The sequence below is a fragment of the Euprymna scolopes genome, chromosome 44, assembly GCF_053919585.1.
Source record: "Euprymna scolopes isolate OS-2025 chromosome 44, ASM5391958v1, whole genome shotgun sequence".
In the NCBI taxonomy this organism is placed as follows: domain Eukaryota; kingdom Metazoa; phylum Mollusca; class Cephalopoda; order Sepiida; family Sepiolidae; genus Euprymna; species Euprymna scolopes.
In genome coordinates this window covers 11,171,680-11,190,772 of record NC_136525.1, presented here as the reverse complement: position 1 = coordinate 11,190,772, position 19,093 = coordinate 11,171,680, and the positions used below count along the sequence as shown (strand labels likewise).

Here is a 19,093-nt window from a genome sequence, read left to right as displayed (position 1 = left end):
TGTATATATATATATATATATATATATATATATATATATATATATATATATATATATATATATACATATATATATATATATATGACAGCCCCTTTAAGAAATTCGTTTCTTATCGTTGAGCACTTTCAGTTGAATTAAAAGTCAGTCAATTTAGCTCTTATGCGTAGATCATCGTATAACGATTTGATCACTGTCTGTCTGACGTAATGAACATTTAAATTAAAATGTTTAAAATTCAACGCTATTTCACACGGTTAATGGTAGCCGAATGGATACGGCCTCCGCTAATCGAGCCAGAGATGTCTCGTGTCGCGGGGTTCGAATCGTTCGACTGGTAGTAATCGTGACACCCTGCACTGAAGAATCCCGAAAGGATGAAACACTAGTGTCTGTAGGTATTTAATTATTATAGTAAAAAAAATAATTATATATATATATATATATATACAGAGGTTTTTGTTTTACTGGGGATTTATTAAATTTGCCGATGAAATTTACAACGAACATATTTATAAAGAAATGAAAGTTGTAGAGAAATATAGAGAAAGCTAATTCATGCAGAGAGAAGAAATATAGAAGAAAGAGAACATGTACATATACAAGATATACAAAGAGACGATATACACGGTGAGCCAAAAATAGGTGGACAATGTCGTAAGCCTTCCTACCCGTGGAAATGTCACTCTGGTCATGAGAGAGGTCAACTAGGGTCAGCCATCCGGCTTCGATAAAAATGACCATCGCTACATTTCTCTACGATATTTATCAATTAAAACAAATAGAATTTAATTTGATCTGTTTTTCTTTAAAGAGTATAGGTAGATAGGACGAGAGTGCCATTTCAACAGGTAGGAAGGTTTATAACATTGTCCATCTACTTTTGACTCATCGTGTAAGATGTAGAAAAAGACGTGAACTTAACAAAGAATAAGTGCAATGAAATCATGGTACTTAGAAAACTAATATATTATATAAAAAAAAACAGTTGTTTTTTTATGTCTGTGTTTGTATGTTCAGCTACAACTCTTAAACTACGAAACAAACACCCACAAAGTTGATATTTTCTTGACTTATGTTATCCCGGATGAATATCATCAAAATTTTCTTAAATATTCGCAATTTTTTTCTCTAAACTGGCACAGATTTCGTCAGATCAAAACAGAAGAAACTAATGTGTTTCTACAGGAGTTATTTCCCTTATGCCGACTCATTTCTCAAGCAATCTATAGAAGTTTATGTGTGTGTATACAGAGAGAGAAATTAGCTATGCAGAAAAGGAGAAACGTCAAGAGAGGGATATTAGATTATTTTGTTGAACTATATGTACGTTTGTATTTGTATCCTTAAATAGAACCAGACAATTGCGTGTTTCTGAATTAAAAGATAAATATTTCCAATACTGAACAATTCCTAAGAGCCAGGAGTACTGTTTCCATATGTGAGCAGGAGTTGCTCGGTGCACCCTATCCTGCCTTGATAGAATTCAAGACTGCCTTTGAAACCTAGTATGTCATCACCTTTTCTCTCCCCTGCAACCTCTTTCCCACAGAAGAGACGCCACGAGCATGTCTCTGCTCTATCGCTATTTGTATGGCTAGTGCTCGACTGAAATCCAATCTATGCTACCCCCTTGCCAAACTTTCACAAAAACACTCGACTAACTACAACCACTATAAACGATTTCTCCCACTCTCTATTTCTGCCTAAATCTAAACACAGATCCCATGAACGGAGATTCTTTCCTAGAATTGTCCGTCTGTGGAACACTGTTCCGCTGGCCTGCTTGCCGAATGAATACAGCATGGTAGCCTTCAAGTTTAATGTAAACAAGTTCTTCTTGAGCCGTCCCCATAAATCATCAAATTCTATCCCATTTACACGATTAATTATCACTACACTACTACCTTCCATTCATTAACCTTTATCCTCGAGTGGCCTCTGAGTCTTGATAAGTGGTGACTCGAGTTATCAAAATTCATTTTCTAACCTTCAACAGTGAATTTGGCCGATGTAGAAACATCGCCTAATGCGCATGAATTTACAGTGTAAGTATGGTGTTTTTGTCTGTTTGTATGTAAAAAGAAACATATATTATTGGTTAACAAAAAGGAATAGGCTGACTACTCTTTACCAAGGCAGTAGTTTTTACAGGATTAATAAACGAGTTCGAGATCCACTTAAGAATATCTATAACAAATACTGACTCAACGGGTCACGAACTTTAAATACTTAAAAATATACATTTTTATGAGATGAATTTAAAATAAGAGAAAACTGAAATTAAAACCTACATTTCTAGCTTTCAACACTGAATATGAATACTGACCCAACGGGTAACGAATCGTCTAGTTGCTATTGAAAGACACTATTTCTTAAAAGTTATTCCCTGAAAAAATAAGAATAAATTAGTCACGTGAAATTATTTTTAGATATTCTAAATACCGAACAATTCCGAAATCTATTTTCTAACCTTCGACAGTGAATATAAATACTGGCCCAACGGGTCAGAAATGGTCTCGTTACAGTGGAAAGTCACTATTTTTAATTTAATCTCTGAAAAAATAAATTAGTCACGTGAATTTTTTTTTTTTTAGATATTTTAAACATCCGACTATTTCTAAATCTATTTTTCTCACCTTCGACAGTGAATTTGGCCGATGTAGAAACATCGCCGGCTGTGCATGAATATTCGCCAGCATCTTCAAGAGTTACATCTTCAATTATCAACTGATGAGATTTCTTGTCTGCAACTATTTTCACGTTTTTCTCGCTCTTCAATTCGTTGCCATTCTTTTTCCAAATAACCTTCACATTTTCTTTGTTCATTTCACAAACAAATGTGGCCTTTTCTTTCACCTTCTTTTTCAGATCGGCCAATTTCTTAGTGAATTCGGGTTTCAAATCTAGAAATATATTTTTTACTACATTTATTGGAAGTCTCGAGTTGAATAACAACACAGAAGAAACAAGAGAAAGATGCACGTATTGATTTAAAGAAACATTCAAAAACACACATATAAAAGAAAGAAACATTTGAAAAGCAAATAGAAATTAGATGTATAAAAAAAACACATATGCAGAAACACAGTCAAAAAGTACATAGAAAATAGGAAAAACATAGAAAGTACATACATTAATAGAAAAAAAAAACATTTGAAAAGCAAATAGAAATTAGAAGATGCATAAAAGAAACGCGTATACGGAAACATACATTCAAAAAGTACATAGAAAAAAGAAAAACTTATATGGAGCACATACATAAATAGAAAAAAACCCAAAAACATTTGAAATGCACATATAAAAATGAAATAAATATCCCAAAAGCAGATGTGACAAAACAATAGGGAAGAAAAAAAAAAAAAAAGTTAATATTATTCTCAATGGAGCTGAACCGGATTTCTTATGCTAGATTTTTATTTTAGAAGCAAAAGGAATGGAAGTGTGGAACACAAAAGAAAACGGCCCTGTCGGTGGGGCATTAGAATACGCCGACTGTCCTCCTGCAGAGGGTAAAAGTCCCTCAATGGGGGTCCTGGATATGACCTTTAACTATATCCAGTGGTGAGGCCCCAGCTTGTGGGCTTTGGGGAGTGTGGAGCCACCCTTTAATTACCATTGCTCCTAGGTCCACTCTGACCCGGAGTGGTAGTACCTGTTAGGGTCCCAACTATGGGTTAAATAGAAACCGACGTGAAAACAACAAATATACTCTATTAAAAAAATTTTTCTTCAAAATCTTTGGATTCGGCATTAAATAACCCGAAAAAGGTTGATATGCCGTAAAAAAAAAAAACAACAAAAAAAAAAAACAACCAACCAACAAAACAAAACGCCACGTTTGGAAACGGAAGTTCCAAAAATCAATCAAATCTTTGCAGGAATGAATTTTCTCGGATCAAACAATTCCTTGTCGCCTCCGTAGTGTGGGGGGGGGGGCGGTAGAAGAATATCATCTATAGTCTTAGTGTAAGTACGGCAGTAGATTAGGACTTAGACGAAGTTAAGCAACGTTGAGTCTGGCCAGTATCAGATGGGTGACCATCTGGGAAGGTTAGGTGCTGTATGTACCTTCTGGAAAGGTTGGGCGTGGAACCAGCACCCTCACCACAAAAAAAAAAGACCTCCTCGTTACAAAAGCATCTACAAAAGTTGTGGATGGCCTATGCCCCGCCCCCCAGGGGCTCAAGACTATGGATATGAATGGGGACAATGTAAAATATGGGGCAAAAGTAAGGGAGCTGAAGAATACAGCAAAGAAACTCAATGACAGAATCACATCGGTTCTCGCCAGATCACCGAAGTTAAGCAACGTTGAGCCTGGCCAGTCCCAGATAAGTGACCATCTGGGAAGGCTAGGCGCTGTATGTACCTTCTGGGAAGGTTAAGCGTGGAACCAGCACCCTCAACACAAAAATCCTAGAACTTGGTTAAGGAATTTAAAAAAAATAAAAATAAAAGAGAGCAAGAATAGTGCGAAAAAAAACGAAAATAGACGGTTAAAGAAAATGCACGACTGTTCTACCAGTATTTGATACAGGGCACCATCATGGTAGAAAAATCAGCAGAAAATCAAATGCTGGAAGATTAGTAAAGGTCTCCGTTTGAGAATTGATCATAGATGTTTCTAAAAGCAACGAAAACAAACAAAAATGTCAGAACTAAAAAAAACAACAGCTGGAATGTTAAAAGAAAAGCTGAATAGATTCCAGAATTACAAAAAGATTCCAGTATTACAAAAAGATTCCAGTATTACAAAAAGATTCCAGTATTACAAAAAGATTCCAGTATTACAAAAAGATTCCAGTATTACAAAAAGATTCCAGTATTACAAAAAGCCTTTCTGGCTTAAGCAACTAACAGCACTTCATAGTCATCATACTAGTGGCTTCACCAGACTACTAAGGGCTGAAGAGGCCACACCAGCATAGCTATGAAAAGGTGATACAACCCTTATAGCCAAAATGAGTGAAAGACTAGTCCTAGTAATTACAAACTCATCTGGTGTCTTACGACGACCTACATGCTGTTCACTCGCATCTATCCTTCAGAAGATATCTCACTGCTGATGCAATTTTCTATCTATATGAAAGCCAAGTACGTCCAAGGATGGAGTACTGCTGCCACATCTGGGCAGGAGCTGCTAAAAACAGCCTATCCTGCCTTGACAAAGTACAAAATAGACTTCGTAGCCTAGTGGGGGGGATGTTCTTTTCTCTTCCCTGCAACCTCTCTCCCACAGAAGAGAAGTTGCGAGCCTGTCGTTGTTTTATCGTTATTTCCATGGCAAGTGCTCGTCCGAGCTCCAATCTCTGTCCCCCCTCGCCAATCTTTCATGATAAACGCCCGTCTAGCTGAAACCACTGTCAATAATTTTCCCCACTCTTTATCTGTGCCTAAATCAAAACGTAGCAAAGCTTCTCTCTTAGAAGTGCACGCCTGTGGAACTCTCTTCCGTTTGCCTGTTTCCCACCTGACTACAACTTTGATGTCTTCAAGTCCAACATAAACAAATTCCTGATGAACCGCCTCCTTCAGTAAGACACTTTACCAAATCTCCAATACTAACGATTACTACGATACTATCCCATTGAGTACTGTACACACAATAACCCTTATCCCCGAGTGGCTTCCAGGCCTTGATTAGTGGTGACTACCATGTAAAAAAAAAAAAAAAGTAGCATACCTGGAAAAAGAATAAGCTGAATGCAAGGGTAAGTGTTTAGGTACCAAAACTTAGTTTTTGATAATAAGACCGTCCTTGAGGACTGTAGGAAGACACAGAGGAACCTAAGTATTGTGTGAACAGATTACTAAAAGGCATATAATAGTGTGCTCCACCCGTGGCTACTGTGGTGGCTTGATTAAGAACCATCCAGTAATCAAAGAGACTGTATAATAACTTCTTCCTTACGGAGATACTGTTACAAGAAAAGAGCCCTTTTACCAATGTCAGGGGAGGACACTCGAGGATAACGGTTTAGTAGATTGTCAGTTATATTATGATCGCCTCCTCCAGAAAATTGGAAACAATAGGCTTAATGGAATGATTGTCTGAGAGGACAGTTTAACAATTATTTGTTTACATTAGACTTGAAGATGACAATTTTGTAATCAGCTGGGAAGAGCCCTTTTCTTGTAAGTATGAAAAACATTAGATGAGTAAAAATGAGATTAGGATAGACCGAGATTCGAACCTTGTAAGCAATGTTCAGAAATAGTGTTCAGTTTCACATAAAATAGTTTAGATATGTTGTTGTAAAAGGAATTTGTATTGTTCAATTCTTTTTATGAAAACTGAATTAAAATAAGGTCAGTTAGAGAAGAACGAACTGAGTATGGAACAATGTCATATGAGCTCCCAAAATCCAAACCTCAAAATGGTGCCGGAACACCATGAAACAAGAGCCAGCAGAATTATGTCCGTCATGAAACTGGCCAGACAAGATGCGATAAAAAATTGGCAGTGAATAATAATAATTTTCCCTACTCTTTATCCGTGCTTAAACCTAAACGTAGATTCCATGAACAAAGTTTCTTTCTTAGAACTATCCACCTATGGGACTCTGTTCTGTTTGTCTGCTTTCCAGCTGACTACAATTTGGTCGTTTTTAAGTCCAACCTAAACAAATTCTTGATGAGCCGTCTCCGTCAATTTACCAAATTTCCACTACCACCGATTACTGCGCTATTGACCTATTGACAACTGTACATTCATTAGCTGTTATCCTCAAGTGGCCTCCGGGCCTTGATAAGTGGTGATTCCTATGTAAAAAAAAATGGCATCTGTATGTGATTTTGTACATTTTGTGTGGGTCTGTTTATGTTTCTGGTAGTGTTTTTAGATAGGTTTTATATCAGAATGCCTCTGATAAGTATATATAATATGTGAAGAAAACAAACACACGTGGGCATGAGGAAAAAAGCAAAACCAATCTAAAATGACCGAACAATTTCTAAATCTATTTTTCTCACCTTCGACAGTGAATTTGGCTGATGTAGAAACATCGCCGGCTGTGCATGAATATTCGCCAGCATCTTCAAGAGTTGCATCTTCAATTATCAACTGATGAGATTTCTTGTCTGCAACTATTTTCACGTTTTTCTCGCTCTTCAATTCGTTGCCATTCTTTTTCCAAATAACCTTCACATTTTCTTTGTTCAATTCACAAACAAATGTGGCCTTTTCTTTCACCTTCTTTTTCAAATCGACCAATTTCTTAGTGAATTCGGGTTTCAAATCTAGAAATATATTTTTTACTACATTTATTGGATGCCTCACGTGGAACAAAAAAAAACACACACACACACACACAAAAAAAAACACGAGAAAGATACACATATTAAAATATAAAAAAAATACTTTTAAAATACACATATATAAATGCAGAAACATTTAGAAAGCAAACAGAAAAAAAGAAGATACATTCAAAAACACATTTATAGAAAGAAACATTCAATAAAGCACATATATATATATATAAAAAAAAAAGAACAGGCATTTAAAAAGCACATATAAATAGCACAAATGTAGACAATCATAAGAATAAAAGATATAGAAAACAGGAACTGGAAGAAGACAGGGGTTATATTATAACATCACAATGTAATCAAACTTTTTGAAATCCTTTCACTTTGTAATCATTGTAAAAACGTGAATATCAAACAATGGCCTTTCCTTTCACCTCCATTTTCAGATCGCTTGGCTTCATAGTGAATCCAGATTTTAGATTTAGAAATATATTTTTTGCTACATTAATCAACAATCTCGCGTGGACCAAAATAAAACAAAAAAAAGAAAAAAACCCAAAAAGAACAGACAAACAGAAAAACATGAGAAAGGTACATATATAGACATTTTTTAAATGCCCATATACAAAAACACAGCAAAATACGAGAAGAAGAAGCAGATATAGAAAATAAGAAATGGAAGAGAGAGAGAGTGTCTATTATGACAGCACAATGTAATCTGGCTTTGTGAAATCCTTTCACGATGTGCTACCTGTAAAAACATGATTATCAACCAATGTTAAATAAAGAAATTATGTGTTTAATAATATATATATATATATATATATATATATATATATATATATATATATATATAAAATACTGACTCAACGGGTCACGGGTTGTATAGTTACTATTAAACTTTATCTAGTTCTCTAATATTAAAAAAGTTATTGTACTTTCGTAGTTCGTCAGACAAACGCGAGAAAAAATGTAGGCAATTAGACGTGAAAGAAGAGAGGGGTTCTATTATGACAGCACAATGTAATCTGGCTTTGTGAAATCCTTTCATGTGCTACCTGTAAAAACATGATTATCAAACTGTGAAGTTTGTCTGTTCAAACACAACTTCGCTTCACTGCTTTTTTTTTTTTTTTTTTACATAGGCATCACCACATTATCAAGGCCAAGAGGCCACTCAAGGATAAGGGTTAAAGAGTGTACAGTAGAAATTGGACAATATAGTAATCATTAGTAATGAAAATCTGGTAAATTTGATAACTTATATGGAACGGCTCATCAAGAACTTGTTTACGTTAGACTTGAAGACAACCATATTGTAGTCAGCCGGAAAGCAGGAAAACGGAAGACAATTCCACAGGCGTGCGGTTCTAAGAAAGAAGCTTTGTTCATGGAATCTACGTTTAGGTTTAGGCACAGATAAAGAGTGGGGGGAATTATTGATAGTGTTTACAGCTAGACGAGTGTTTCTTGTGAAAGTTTGGCGAGGGGGGACCATAGATTGAAGCTCAGTCGAACACTTTCCATGAAAATAACGATATATCAGAGACAAACTCGCAACATCTCTTCTGTGAGATAGAGGTTGCAGGGAAGAGAAAAGGACATCTCCTACGAGGCTACAAAGTCTATTTTGAACTCTATCAAGGCAGGCCAAGTCCTTTCTAGCAGCTTCTGCCCAGATGTGGCAACAGTACTCCATCCTTGGACGTACCTGGCTCTTATATAGATAGAGAATAGCATCAGCAGTGAGATATCTACCGGATCGATAGAAAGATCCCACCATTTTTCCAGCGGCCTTGGCAACAGATTTGATGTACGTGTTAAATCTCCACTATTATCTAAAAATCACTTAGTGTGTGTGTGTGTGTGTGTGTGTGTGTGTGTGTGTGTAAGTTCCTTCCTTATATGAGCTCAAACGATTGACCCTGTCTTTTTGCAAATTTCACACAAAGCTAATTTATATATATATATATATATATATCTGGCAGTGTTCTTAGATATGTTTTGTACAGAAATTCATCTGATAAATATCGAAAATCGAAAAAAATCCGATCCTAAAAACAATTTTTTTCTTATAGATAAAAAAGAAGAATTTTTACAAGGGAATTTTATACATTACACCGGCAAGGGAGATAATAAAATCTTAGCAAAGTATGTGATCTTAAAAAACAAAAAATAAAAAAAACGAATTATTGACATCTGGCGGTATAGCTCACTGGTAGAGAGTTCAGCATGGATCAAATGAACCCATGTTCAAGCTCGGGTGTACCTCACTATTATATTTTAATGTTTTCTTATTAATGAGTTCAATTTACGATAAAAAAGAGCACCATTTAAAATCGCCGCAAATCATTTCTATGTTTACATGTTTTAAGACTAAACATTAATCAGAAGTGACTTTTCCAGGGCATTCATCACCAAGCCCAAATATCAGCTGACATAATATTGTAAACAAACGCAGACGGAATTTTATGAACGAAATTATCATTATTGTTTTTTAATTTTTTTTTTTTTTTTGTAAATTAGTCCACCAGGCAAATTATTCCTCATACTATATAATAATCAATAGAGGATTGATTCTATAATAATACATACTAAAAATGTATAAGCATATTGTTTGACCGGGCAGTGCCGGGCGTCCAGCTAATATAAAAATGAATCATAGTTCAAAATGGCTTATATATCACTAAAAAAATAATAACAGATCTAATATTTAAAAGCAATAAACCCCGTGAATGAACTTTGACAAGGCATCGTAGCTCATTGGTAAAATGCTAGATTGCTGATAGTGTAGCTGCGAGTCTGATTATTGTTGATAGCTGATCCCTGCTGATGACGGGTGATACCTAGAAATACGTGTCTGTGGATATATATTATGCACGTAAAAATATATTTTTTAAATATTTGAATAAAATATTTACATTATAAAAATGTAAATATTTTATTCAAATATTTAAAAAAAATAAATATTAAATAAAAATAATAATAAAATAAATAAAAATACGTCCCGGGGCGACGCAAAAACAAAAATAAACGGGAGGTAATCTCTTTCCTCTTCACTGCTTATGAAGCGAAAATTTAATTTAAAAATAAGCAATAGTTCAAAACTACTTATATATCGCAAGACAATAGCAACAACAGATAATAAAAATAACAGAACTCGTGCATGAAATCTTACAAGGCGTTGTAGCTCATTGGTAAAACGCTAAACTGCTAATAATGTACCTGTGGGTCTCCTTGTTAATAGTCGAGCCATGCTGATGATGCTTGATACCCATAAACATGTGCCCATGAATATATTTTATGCTCGCAAAAGCTATTATTTTAAAAAAATTTAAATAAAATATTTAAATTTTAAAAAATATAATAATAAAATAATGAAAATATGTCCCGTCAAAAAAGAGGGCAATGCAAAAACAAAAATAAGGGGGGGGGGGTAATTTCTCTTCCCTCTTCACTGCAGCAAGGCCGATAGCCATCAGTCGCGTGCTCTCATGTGATGAATGAATGCGTGAATGTAGGATTGACATGAAATTCCTAAAGATAAAATAAAATGACCGGAAAATGGGCTGAAATGACTTAAATAAAAAGTAAATGACTTAGAATGACTTTAATGAACTTAAGGATGAATTGAATGACCTTAAGAATGACTTGAATGCTTAAAATATAACTGGAATCCTTCAAAAACAACTTGAATGATCTGGAGAATGACTTGAATGGCTTTGAGACTGACTGGTTGCAAAGTGGGTGATCATTTTACATTAAATTAATACAGAAATGTGATCCCCACTTTATCACAATAAGTACAGCATGTAGTAAGAAGAGATACTACACTTTGATCTTGGCCAAAAGGTCAAGAAAAGCTTAAAAAGCTAAGAACAGCATCTATTAACAGACCTTTGATCTTAACCAAAAAGGCCAAGCACAAAAGTGTTACGGACAGACGGACCGACGGAGTGACTTATAGAGTCGCTTGCACGCAACTAAAAATAAGCAATGGTTTAAAATGGCTTATATGTCGCTAAAAAAAATAACAACAGATCTCACATTTAAAAGCAATAAAACTCGTATATGAAATCTGACAAGGCGTCGTGGCTCATTGGTAAAACGCTAGCTTCTTGATAGTGTAGCTGTGAGTCTGATCCTTGTTGATAGCTGATTCATGTTGATGACGGGTGATACACAGAAACATATGTTGATGGATATATTTTATGCATGTAAAAATATTTTTTTAAATATTTAAAAAATGAAAATAATAATAAATAAAAATACGTCGCATCAAATAGAGGTGGGCAATGGAAAAACAAAAATAAAGAAGAGGTAATTTCTTTCTCTCTCTCTCTCTCTCTCTCTCTCTCTCTCTCTCTCTCTCTCCTTAGGAAGAGAAAATTAAATACAAAATAAGCAAAGGTTCAAAACTGCTTACATATCGCTAAAAAATAACAGCAGATGTAACGGTGCTTATTGAGATAGAGTCGATAGATCGATTTCTTTAAATATGTCATTTTAAGCAAAAACAATATCACTTACTTGATTGTCATGTCGAAAATAGTAATATATCCAAAAATTACGAAAATTCATCGAGTACAACAACTGCTACTGTGTTTTTAGGAAAGAAAAGTCTAACCATCTAGGGTACACTAATTCGACGCCATTAAAATGAAATCTAAAATATACGTTCCGAGTTATGTGAACTCTTCACCGTTTACGTTAAAACACCTACAAAAAATTAAATTTTCTTTAATTCTCCGTAAAAATTACTTTTAAATATAAAGAAATTTCTACTCGATCAGTTTTCGTAATTTTTGGATATATTACTATTTTCGACATGACAATTACGTACTTAATATTGTTTTTTGCTTAAAATGGTATATATATGAATCTATCTATCGCCTTTATCTCAACAAGAACTGATCTTACATTAAAGAGTAATGTTGTTTTTGGTGTTTGTTCGTTTAGTACACTAGCGAGAAAGATGATTGGTTGATATAAAAGGAGTAGTTAGAGGACACATTATGAAGGCAGTAGTTTTTACAGTGTTTAATACACAAGTTCGAGTCTCATTTAATATATATATATATATACAGGGTGTCCGTAAAGTTACTATACAGTCTTATTGTTTTATTGTATTATATTTGTATTAATAGTTAATATTTATAAACATAAAGGTGTTATTTCTTTTTATTTCTTTTGTTACAAATACATAATTTAATACAATATCTTACTGTACTGTTAATATATTACAGAGTGTCTGTATAGTAACTTGTAAGACTGTATAGTAACTTTACGGACACCCTGTATATATATATATATATATATATATATATATATATATATATATATATATATAACAAATACTGACTAAACCACTATATACAATTTCCCTCACTCTCTATCTGTTCCTAAATCTAAACGCAGATTCCATGAACAACCCTTCTTTCTCAGAACTGCCAAATTTTGGAACACTGTTCTGCTGACTTACTTCCCACTTGAAGAAAACACAGCAACCTTCAAATTTCAATGCAAACAAATTCTTGTTAAGTCAGCTTCATAAATAATAAAATTCTACCCAGTTTATACCCTTAACGATTAACTACCACACTAGTTAACCCTCATTAACCCTAACCCTAGTACTCGAATGGCCTTCGGACCTTGATAAGTGGTGATTCCCCGACTCTCTATCTGTGCCTAAAATCTAAACGTAGATTCCATGAACAAACCTTCTTTCTCAGAACTGTCCAATTTTGGAACACTGTTCTGCTGACTTACTTGCCACTTGAAGAAAACACAGCAACCTTCAAATCCAATGTAAACAAATTCTTGTTAAGTCAGCCCTATAAATAATAAAATTCTACCCAATTTGCACCATTAATTATCACTACACTACTACCTTAAATTCATTAACCTTTATCCTCGAGTGGCCCCTGGGCCTTGATAAGTGGTGACTCTCGAGTTAAAAAAATCCATTTTCTAACCTTCAACAGTGAATTTGTAGAATTTTGTTGATGTAGAAACATCGCCTAATGCGCATGAATTTACAGTATAATTATGTTGTTTTTGTAGTTTGTCTGTTTGTATGCAAGAAGAAACGTATCATTGGTTGACAAAAAAGGAATAGGCAGACTACTCTTTACCAATGCAGTAGTTTTTACAGCATTAATAAAGGAGTTCGAGATCCACTTATTATTATATATATATATATATATATATATATAACAAGTACTGACTCAACGGGTCACGAGCTTTAAGTAGTCAAATGGAAACATTTTTATGAGATAAATTAAAATGCTAATTAAAAATAAACTAAAATTCACGAAAAATTCCTAAATCTATTTTTCTCATCTTCGACAGTGAATATAAATACTGACCAAACGGGTCAGAAATTGTCTAGTTACTGCTGCAAGTTATAATTTTTAATTTAATCCCTGAAAAAAAAAAAGAATTAATTAGTTACGTGAAATTATTTTTAAATATTCTAAATACAGAACAATTTCTAAATCTGTTTTTCTCACTTTCGACAGTGAATATAAATACTGACACAACGGGTCAGGCATGGTCTAGTTACTGTTGAAAGTTACTATTTTTAATTTAATCCCTGAAAAAATAAGAATAAATTAGTCACGTGATTAAAAATTTTTTTTTTTTTTTTAGATAATCTAAATATCCAACAAATCTATTTTTCTCACCTTCGACAGTGAATTTGGCCGATGTAGAAACATCGCCGGCTGTGCATGAATATTCGCCAGCATCTTCAAGAGTTGCATCTTCAATTATCAACTGATGAGATTTCTTGTCTGCAACTATTTTCACGTTTTTCTCGCTCTTCAATTCGTTGCCATTCTTTTTCCAAATAACCTTCACATTTTCTTTGTTCAATTCACAAACAAATGTGGCCTTTTCTTTCACCTTCTTTTTCAAATCGGCCAATTTCTTAGTGAATTCGGGTTTCAAATCTAGAAATATATTTGTTGCTACATTTATTGGAAGTTTCGCACATAGAACAAGAAAACAAGCAACAAAGATGATAGAGGAAAAAAGTAACACACGAATTAAGAGGGAGGAAAACACAAACACACACATAGAAAAAATAGAAAGTGGAAGAAGAAGAAGAAAGAAAAGTCTATTATGACATCACAATGTAATCTGACGTTGTGAAATCCTTTTACTTTGCGACACTTGTAAATTCTGGTTTCATATCCAGAAATATAGCTTTGCTACATTATTTGGAAGCTTCACGTGGCACAAACACATAGACAAACAGGATAAAAAAAAAAAACAGATATAAAAATACGAAGTGCAAGAGGGGTGAGCTTCTATTATGACATCACAATGTAATCAGATTTTTTAAAATTCTTTCATTTTGTAATTGTTGTAAAAAACATGATCATCGAACAATGTTTAAAAGGAAATTATACATCTAATAATATATAAAAAATACTGACTCAACGGCTCACTAGTTTTTTTTTTTAATGGTTATTAAAGTTTATTTATCTATGGTTATAATATTTTAAACATTACGGCATAATCACGTTGGCACACTGGTTCCCACGGGATCACTGAAGTTAAGCAATGTTGAACATGGTCAGCACTAAAATGGGTGACCATTTGGGACTTCCAGGTGCAGTATGTGCTCTCTGCTTATCTCGGCATTGTTTCCAATCGTCCTGGACTTTTCCTTGCCACTGGACTCAAGCAATGCCGATCCAGGAGAGATGTGGTTGGGAATTGTACAACCCTTAACTCACAATGAACCGCCCCCTTAAGTAAACATTTCAGCAAATCTCCTCACTAACGTAATGTACTTGCAATAACCCTTATCCCTGAGTGGCTTCCGGGCCTTGATAAGTGGTGATCACTGTGTAAAAAAAAAAAAAAAAATTACATGCGCAGCTGCCCATACAGGGGGTATCCTTTGTTTTTCGAGACTGAACGGAGGCATTGGAATATTTAAAGAATATTGTGTTTTTTTTGGGGGGGGGAGTTTGTGCATTTGTACGCAAATAGAAACAAGTTATTTGGTTGGCAAAAAAAAAAAAGAAAGGAATAGGCAGAGTATTCTTTTCTAAGGCAGTAGTTTTAATTTATTACATTGTAAATACTCGTGTTCAGATCTCACGGTCCTGGATATGACCTTAAACTATATCCGATGATGAGGCCCCAGTTTGGGGGATTTGGGGAGTGTGGAGCCACTCCTTAATTGTCATTGCTCCCAGGTCCACTCTGACCCAGAGTGGTAGTACCTGTTAGGGTCCCAACTATGAGTTAAATAGAAACCAACTTGAACAAAAACAACTATATTCTATTAAAAAAGATTTCTTCAAAATCACTGGATTCGGCATTAAATAACCTGAAAAGGGTTGATATGCCGTAAAACAAAAACAACCAACCATCGGATCTCACTATAATATATTCAAGGAATAGTGATTCAATGGGTCACGGGTTGTCCAGTTACTGTTTAAAGTTCTTCTGTCGACCAACATTTAATTTAAAATCTATGGAATTTAGTTTTATGTTTCACTTAAAGTTTTATCAATTTAGCTATTCGCTATTTAAGAGCGATGGAGTTTTGAAGTTTGTTTGTTGCAGCGCGAATAGAAACATATGATCGGTTGATGAAAAAGGGAGAGGCAGAGTACATGTTACTGATGCAGTAGTTTTTATGAGGTAACTATCCGAGTTCAAATATCACTTAAGAGTATATATAATAAATACTGACTAAACGGGTCACGAGTGGTCTAGTGGCGATAGAAATTTAATATATAATTCTATATACTATTAAAGAGTAATGGTTTTCGTTTGGCGTTTGCTCGGAAGCATGTGAGAAATACGATTTGTCGATGAAAAAAGAGTAGGTAGTAGTTTTTACAGCGTTAATACACGTATTATATTATGGCCGGGCAATGTCGGATCTTCTGGATAGAGAGGTGAGTCACCAACATTTGAACTGGCGACAATGTTATGGAAACAAAGTATTTTGATAACAGAAGAAATGTTTGGAAATCAGGACTGGAATTTAATGTAGAAATAATTAAGCCAGAAATATGTAAAACAATAAAATGTTTAAAAAGATGTTTAATAAAACAGGATTGGAATGTTTAGTTTTAATAAACAAAGATACGTGACAAAAAACCAGACAAGGAGTTTTGGTTACGTAGATACATGATGTAACGAATTTAGAGACACGTTAGAAAGTTAGTTAGTAGCGTCTGTAACGGGCGGCTGAGAGAGACAGTCGAGAGATGGGATGGCACACAGCAGGGGCAAGATCTAGAAATAAGATGTACACAGCACTGTACCAGCGGTCAACCCTGCACCAGCAAGAAATGTGATTGGTTGATATAAAAGTAATAGGCAGAGTACACATTACTGAGGTAGTAGTTTTTTTTATAACATCACTATCCTGTCACATTTTGAGGGTGCACAAACACATGACAGCTGCTAGCCAAAATGCACTGAATGATTAGGGTTATGGTGTCAAAATTGATGTTGCTGATGGTGAAAAGAGAGCAGGTCACATATATAGACCAGAGAAAAAGGCACAAGAGAGGAGAAGCAAACAGCCAGCCGAAAAAGCAACATTAGACGTGCTCGTTATTCCATCCACCCACCCTCCTGTCCACGCTTCATCTCTAGCTTGGCACCCGCACATGAAGCAATAAATAAAAAGAAAATATTTTTTTATATTTTTATGCAAAACGAAGTTTGTGTTACGAGCTTTTTCTGGCTGACGAAAATCGACCGGCGTGCATGCGATGGCACAACAATCCGAGTTCGAATCTCACTTAAAAATATACTCACCAAATACTGACTAAACGGGTCACAAGTTGCCTAATTACAATAACCATTTAATATAGATTTCAATATACTATTCAGGAGTAATAATGTTTTGGGGAGTTTTTACACTAGTGAGAAATGTGATTGGTTCGTATAAAAGGAATAGACAGACTACTCTTTACTAAGGCAGTAGTTTTTACAGCGTTGACACCAGAGTTCGAGTCCCAATTAATCTATATATATATATATATATATATATATATATATATATATATATATATATATATGTGTGTGTGTGTGTATGCATATATATATGTATGTATATAAAAGTGAAAGTGTCTGTCTGTCTGTCTGTCTGTCTATGTACATTTCCTTACACAATAACTCTGTCAATTTTTAGTCTACAGACTCAAAATTTTATATACAGGTTATTGAGATTTGGGAAAATCTTTGTAATTCGTTTTCGTTACGTTGTTTTCCCATTCTTTTTCTCCTTCGCGGTACGAGTTCGAGCCTGCCTTCCTACTACCACTTTTTTTTTTTTTTTTTTGCTCAACGTATACCTCCAAACACCCGGGCAACGCCGGGATGAAATGCTACTAATATATATAACAACGGTCACGTGTTGTCTAGTTACTATATAAAAGTTATCTATCTTTATACTATTACTAGTTGTACATACGCTGCTTTGCCGGGTAAAAATAAATAAATTAAAAAAGATAAAGAATAAAAATTAAAAAAAAAAAAAAACATATTGTCGAGTGAAAGGTTTAGTCACATACTATTCAAGATAAACCAAATATTCTAAGTTGTTACGAATTTCCTGAAAGTCGAACATATTTTGGATATTTGGAACATCGATGAAATTCAAAGGGAAATAAATTCTTATAGATTAGAGGGAAATAACTCATAGGTTAAATGAAAACTTACGTCCGTTTTTAAACGCGGCTGATGTCGGTTATACTAATTAATTCAAAATAAGTTAAATGGTGTTTATACTAATAATTAACAATAAAATAAATTAAAAATAAACCTATTCTAAATAGAATACTTTAAAGAACTCTATTACAAATGTCCATTAATAATTTAGAGCTAATTATTAAAACAGACTTTCTTTAATGTGATATGCAAATGAGAAAACCTTTTGAATGTTGATTCCTTTTGAATAAGTTGTATATATAGAAATCATGCGGAAATATATGAATATGAATGTCCTGGAAAGACTGTGAAACAATAAATTTTGTATATGTTGTGAACAGACAGGAATAGGAATTTATTTCGCATTTTTCATCGACTCTATAATTTTAACTTATCACCTAACGCCGTTTACGGTATATTTTAGCGTTCACTTTTAATTCTCATTTTCGCTCATTCGCACTTTTACTTCAACATCTGAAGATGATTCGTGGAAAGCGTTTGTGACAGCAAGAACAATGGCACTTTCATTAATATTTTTGATTTTGATACAAAAATGATTATACGGAAAATCGACAAATTAAAAAAAAAAACGAATCATAAAGCAAAGTGTCTCCGTTGCATTTAATAACATTTGCTGGAATATATATATATATATATATATATATATATATATATATATATGAGAAAGAGATATATGTATAATAAATTAAATATAATTTATTATATATGCGTTACAGAAGGTAAGAAAAAATATCAGTACCATCGGTTTCAAATCTAACACAAAGGGGACCTTCTGCTTAGAGCACAATTGAACCATGATACTTGACTTTTGCATTTTAAACTTTAATTCAAGCCATTATATATAAAAAATTTTTATAAAATCAACAGTAGGTTCTCTACAGTGCAATGTAGACTACAATGTATTGTGGCGTAAGTCACTGTGGGAGGTATGTGAAACTTTGTCCCAGTGCACCACGGAGGGTCCCTAACTAGAGCAGGCAATCAATCGATTTGATTGATATCTCACTGCTAATGCTATTCTCTATCTATATAAGAGCAAAGTTCGTCCAAGGATTGAGTACTGTTGCCACATCTGGGCAGGAGCTGCTAGAAAGGACTTGTCCTGCCTTGATAGAGTTCAAAATAGACTTCG

General features: G+C 34.1%; 2 protein-coding genes across 2 annotated transcripts in view; both read right to left on the bottom strand.

Annotated features, from left to right (window-relative positions):
* The window catches only part of LOC145268689 (uncharacterized), a 1,072,728-nt gene that overhangs the window by 246,868 nt on the left and 806,767 nt on the right, over positions 1-19,093 (bottom strand). The gene's annotated exons all lie outside the window — the stretch shown is intronic.
* Positions 1-19,093, bottom strand: part of LOC145268589 (obscurin-like) — an 83,827-nt gene that overhangs the window by 49,875 nt on the left and 14,859 nt on the right. Inside the window, exons 4-6 of the mRNA XM_080124037.1 lie at positions 13,935-14,201; positions 6,973-7,239; positions 2,637-2,903 (exon numbers count right to left, since the gene is read on the bottom strand). Coding sequence (XP_079980163.1) covers positions 2,637-2,903; positions 6,973-7,239; positions 13,935-14,201 — 801 coding nt within the window. The remainder of the gene's footprint in view (positions 1-2,636; positions 2,904-6,972; positions 7,240-13,934; positions 14,202-19,093) is intronic.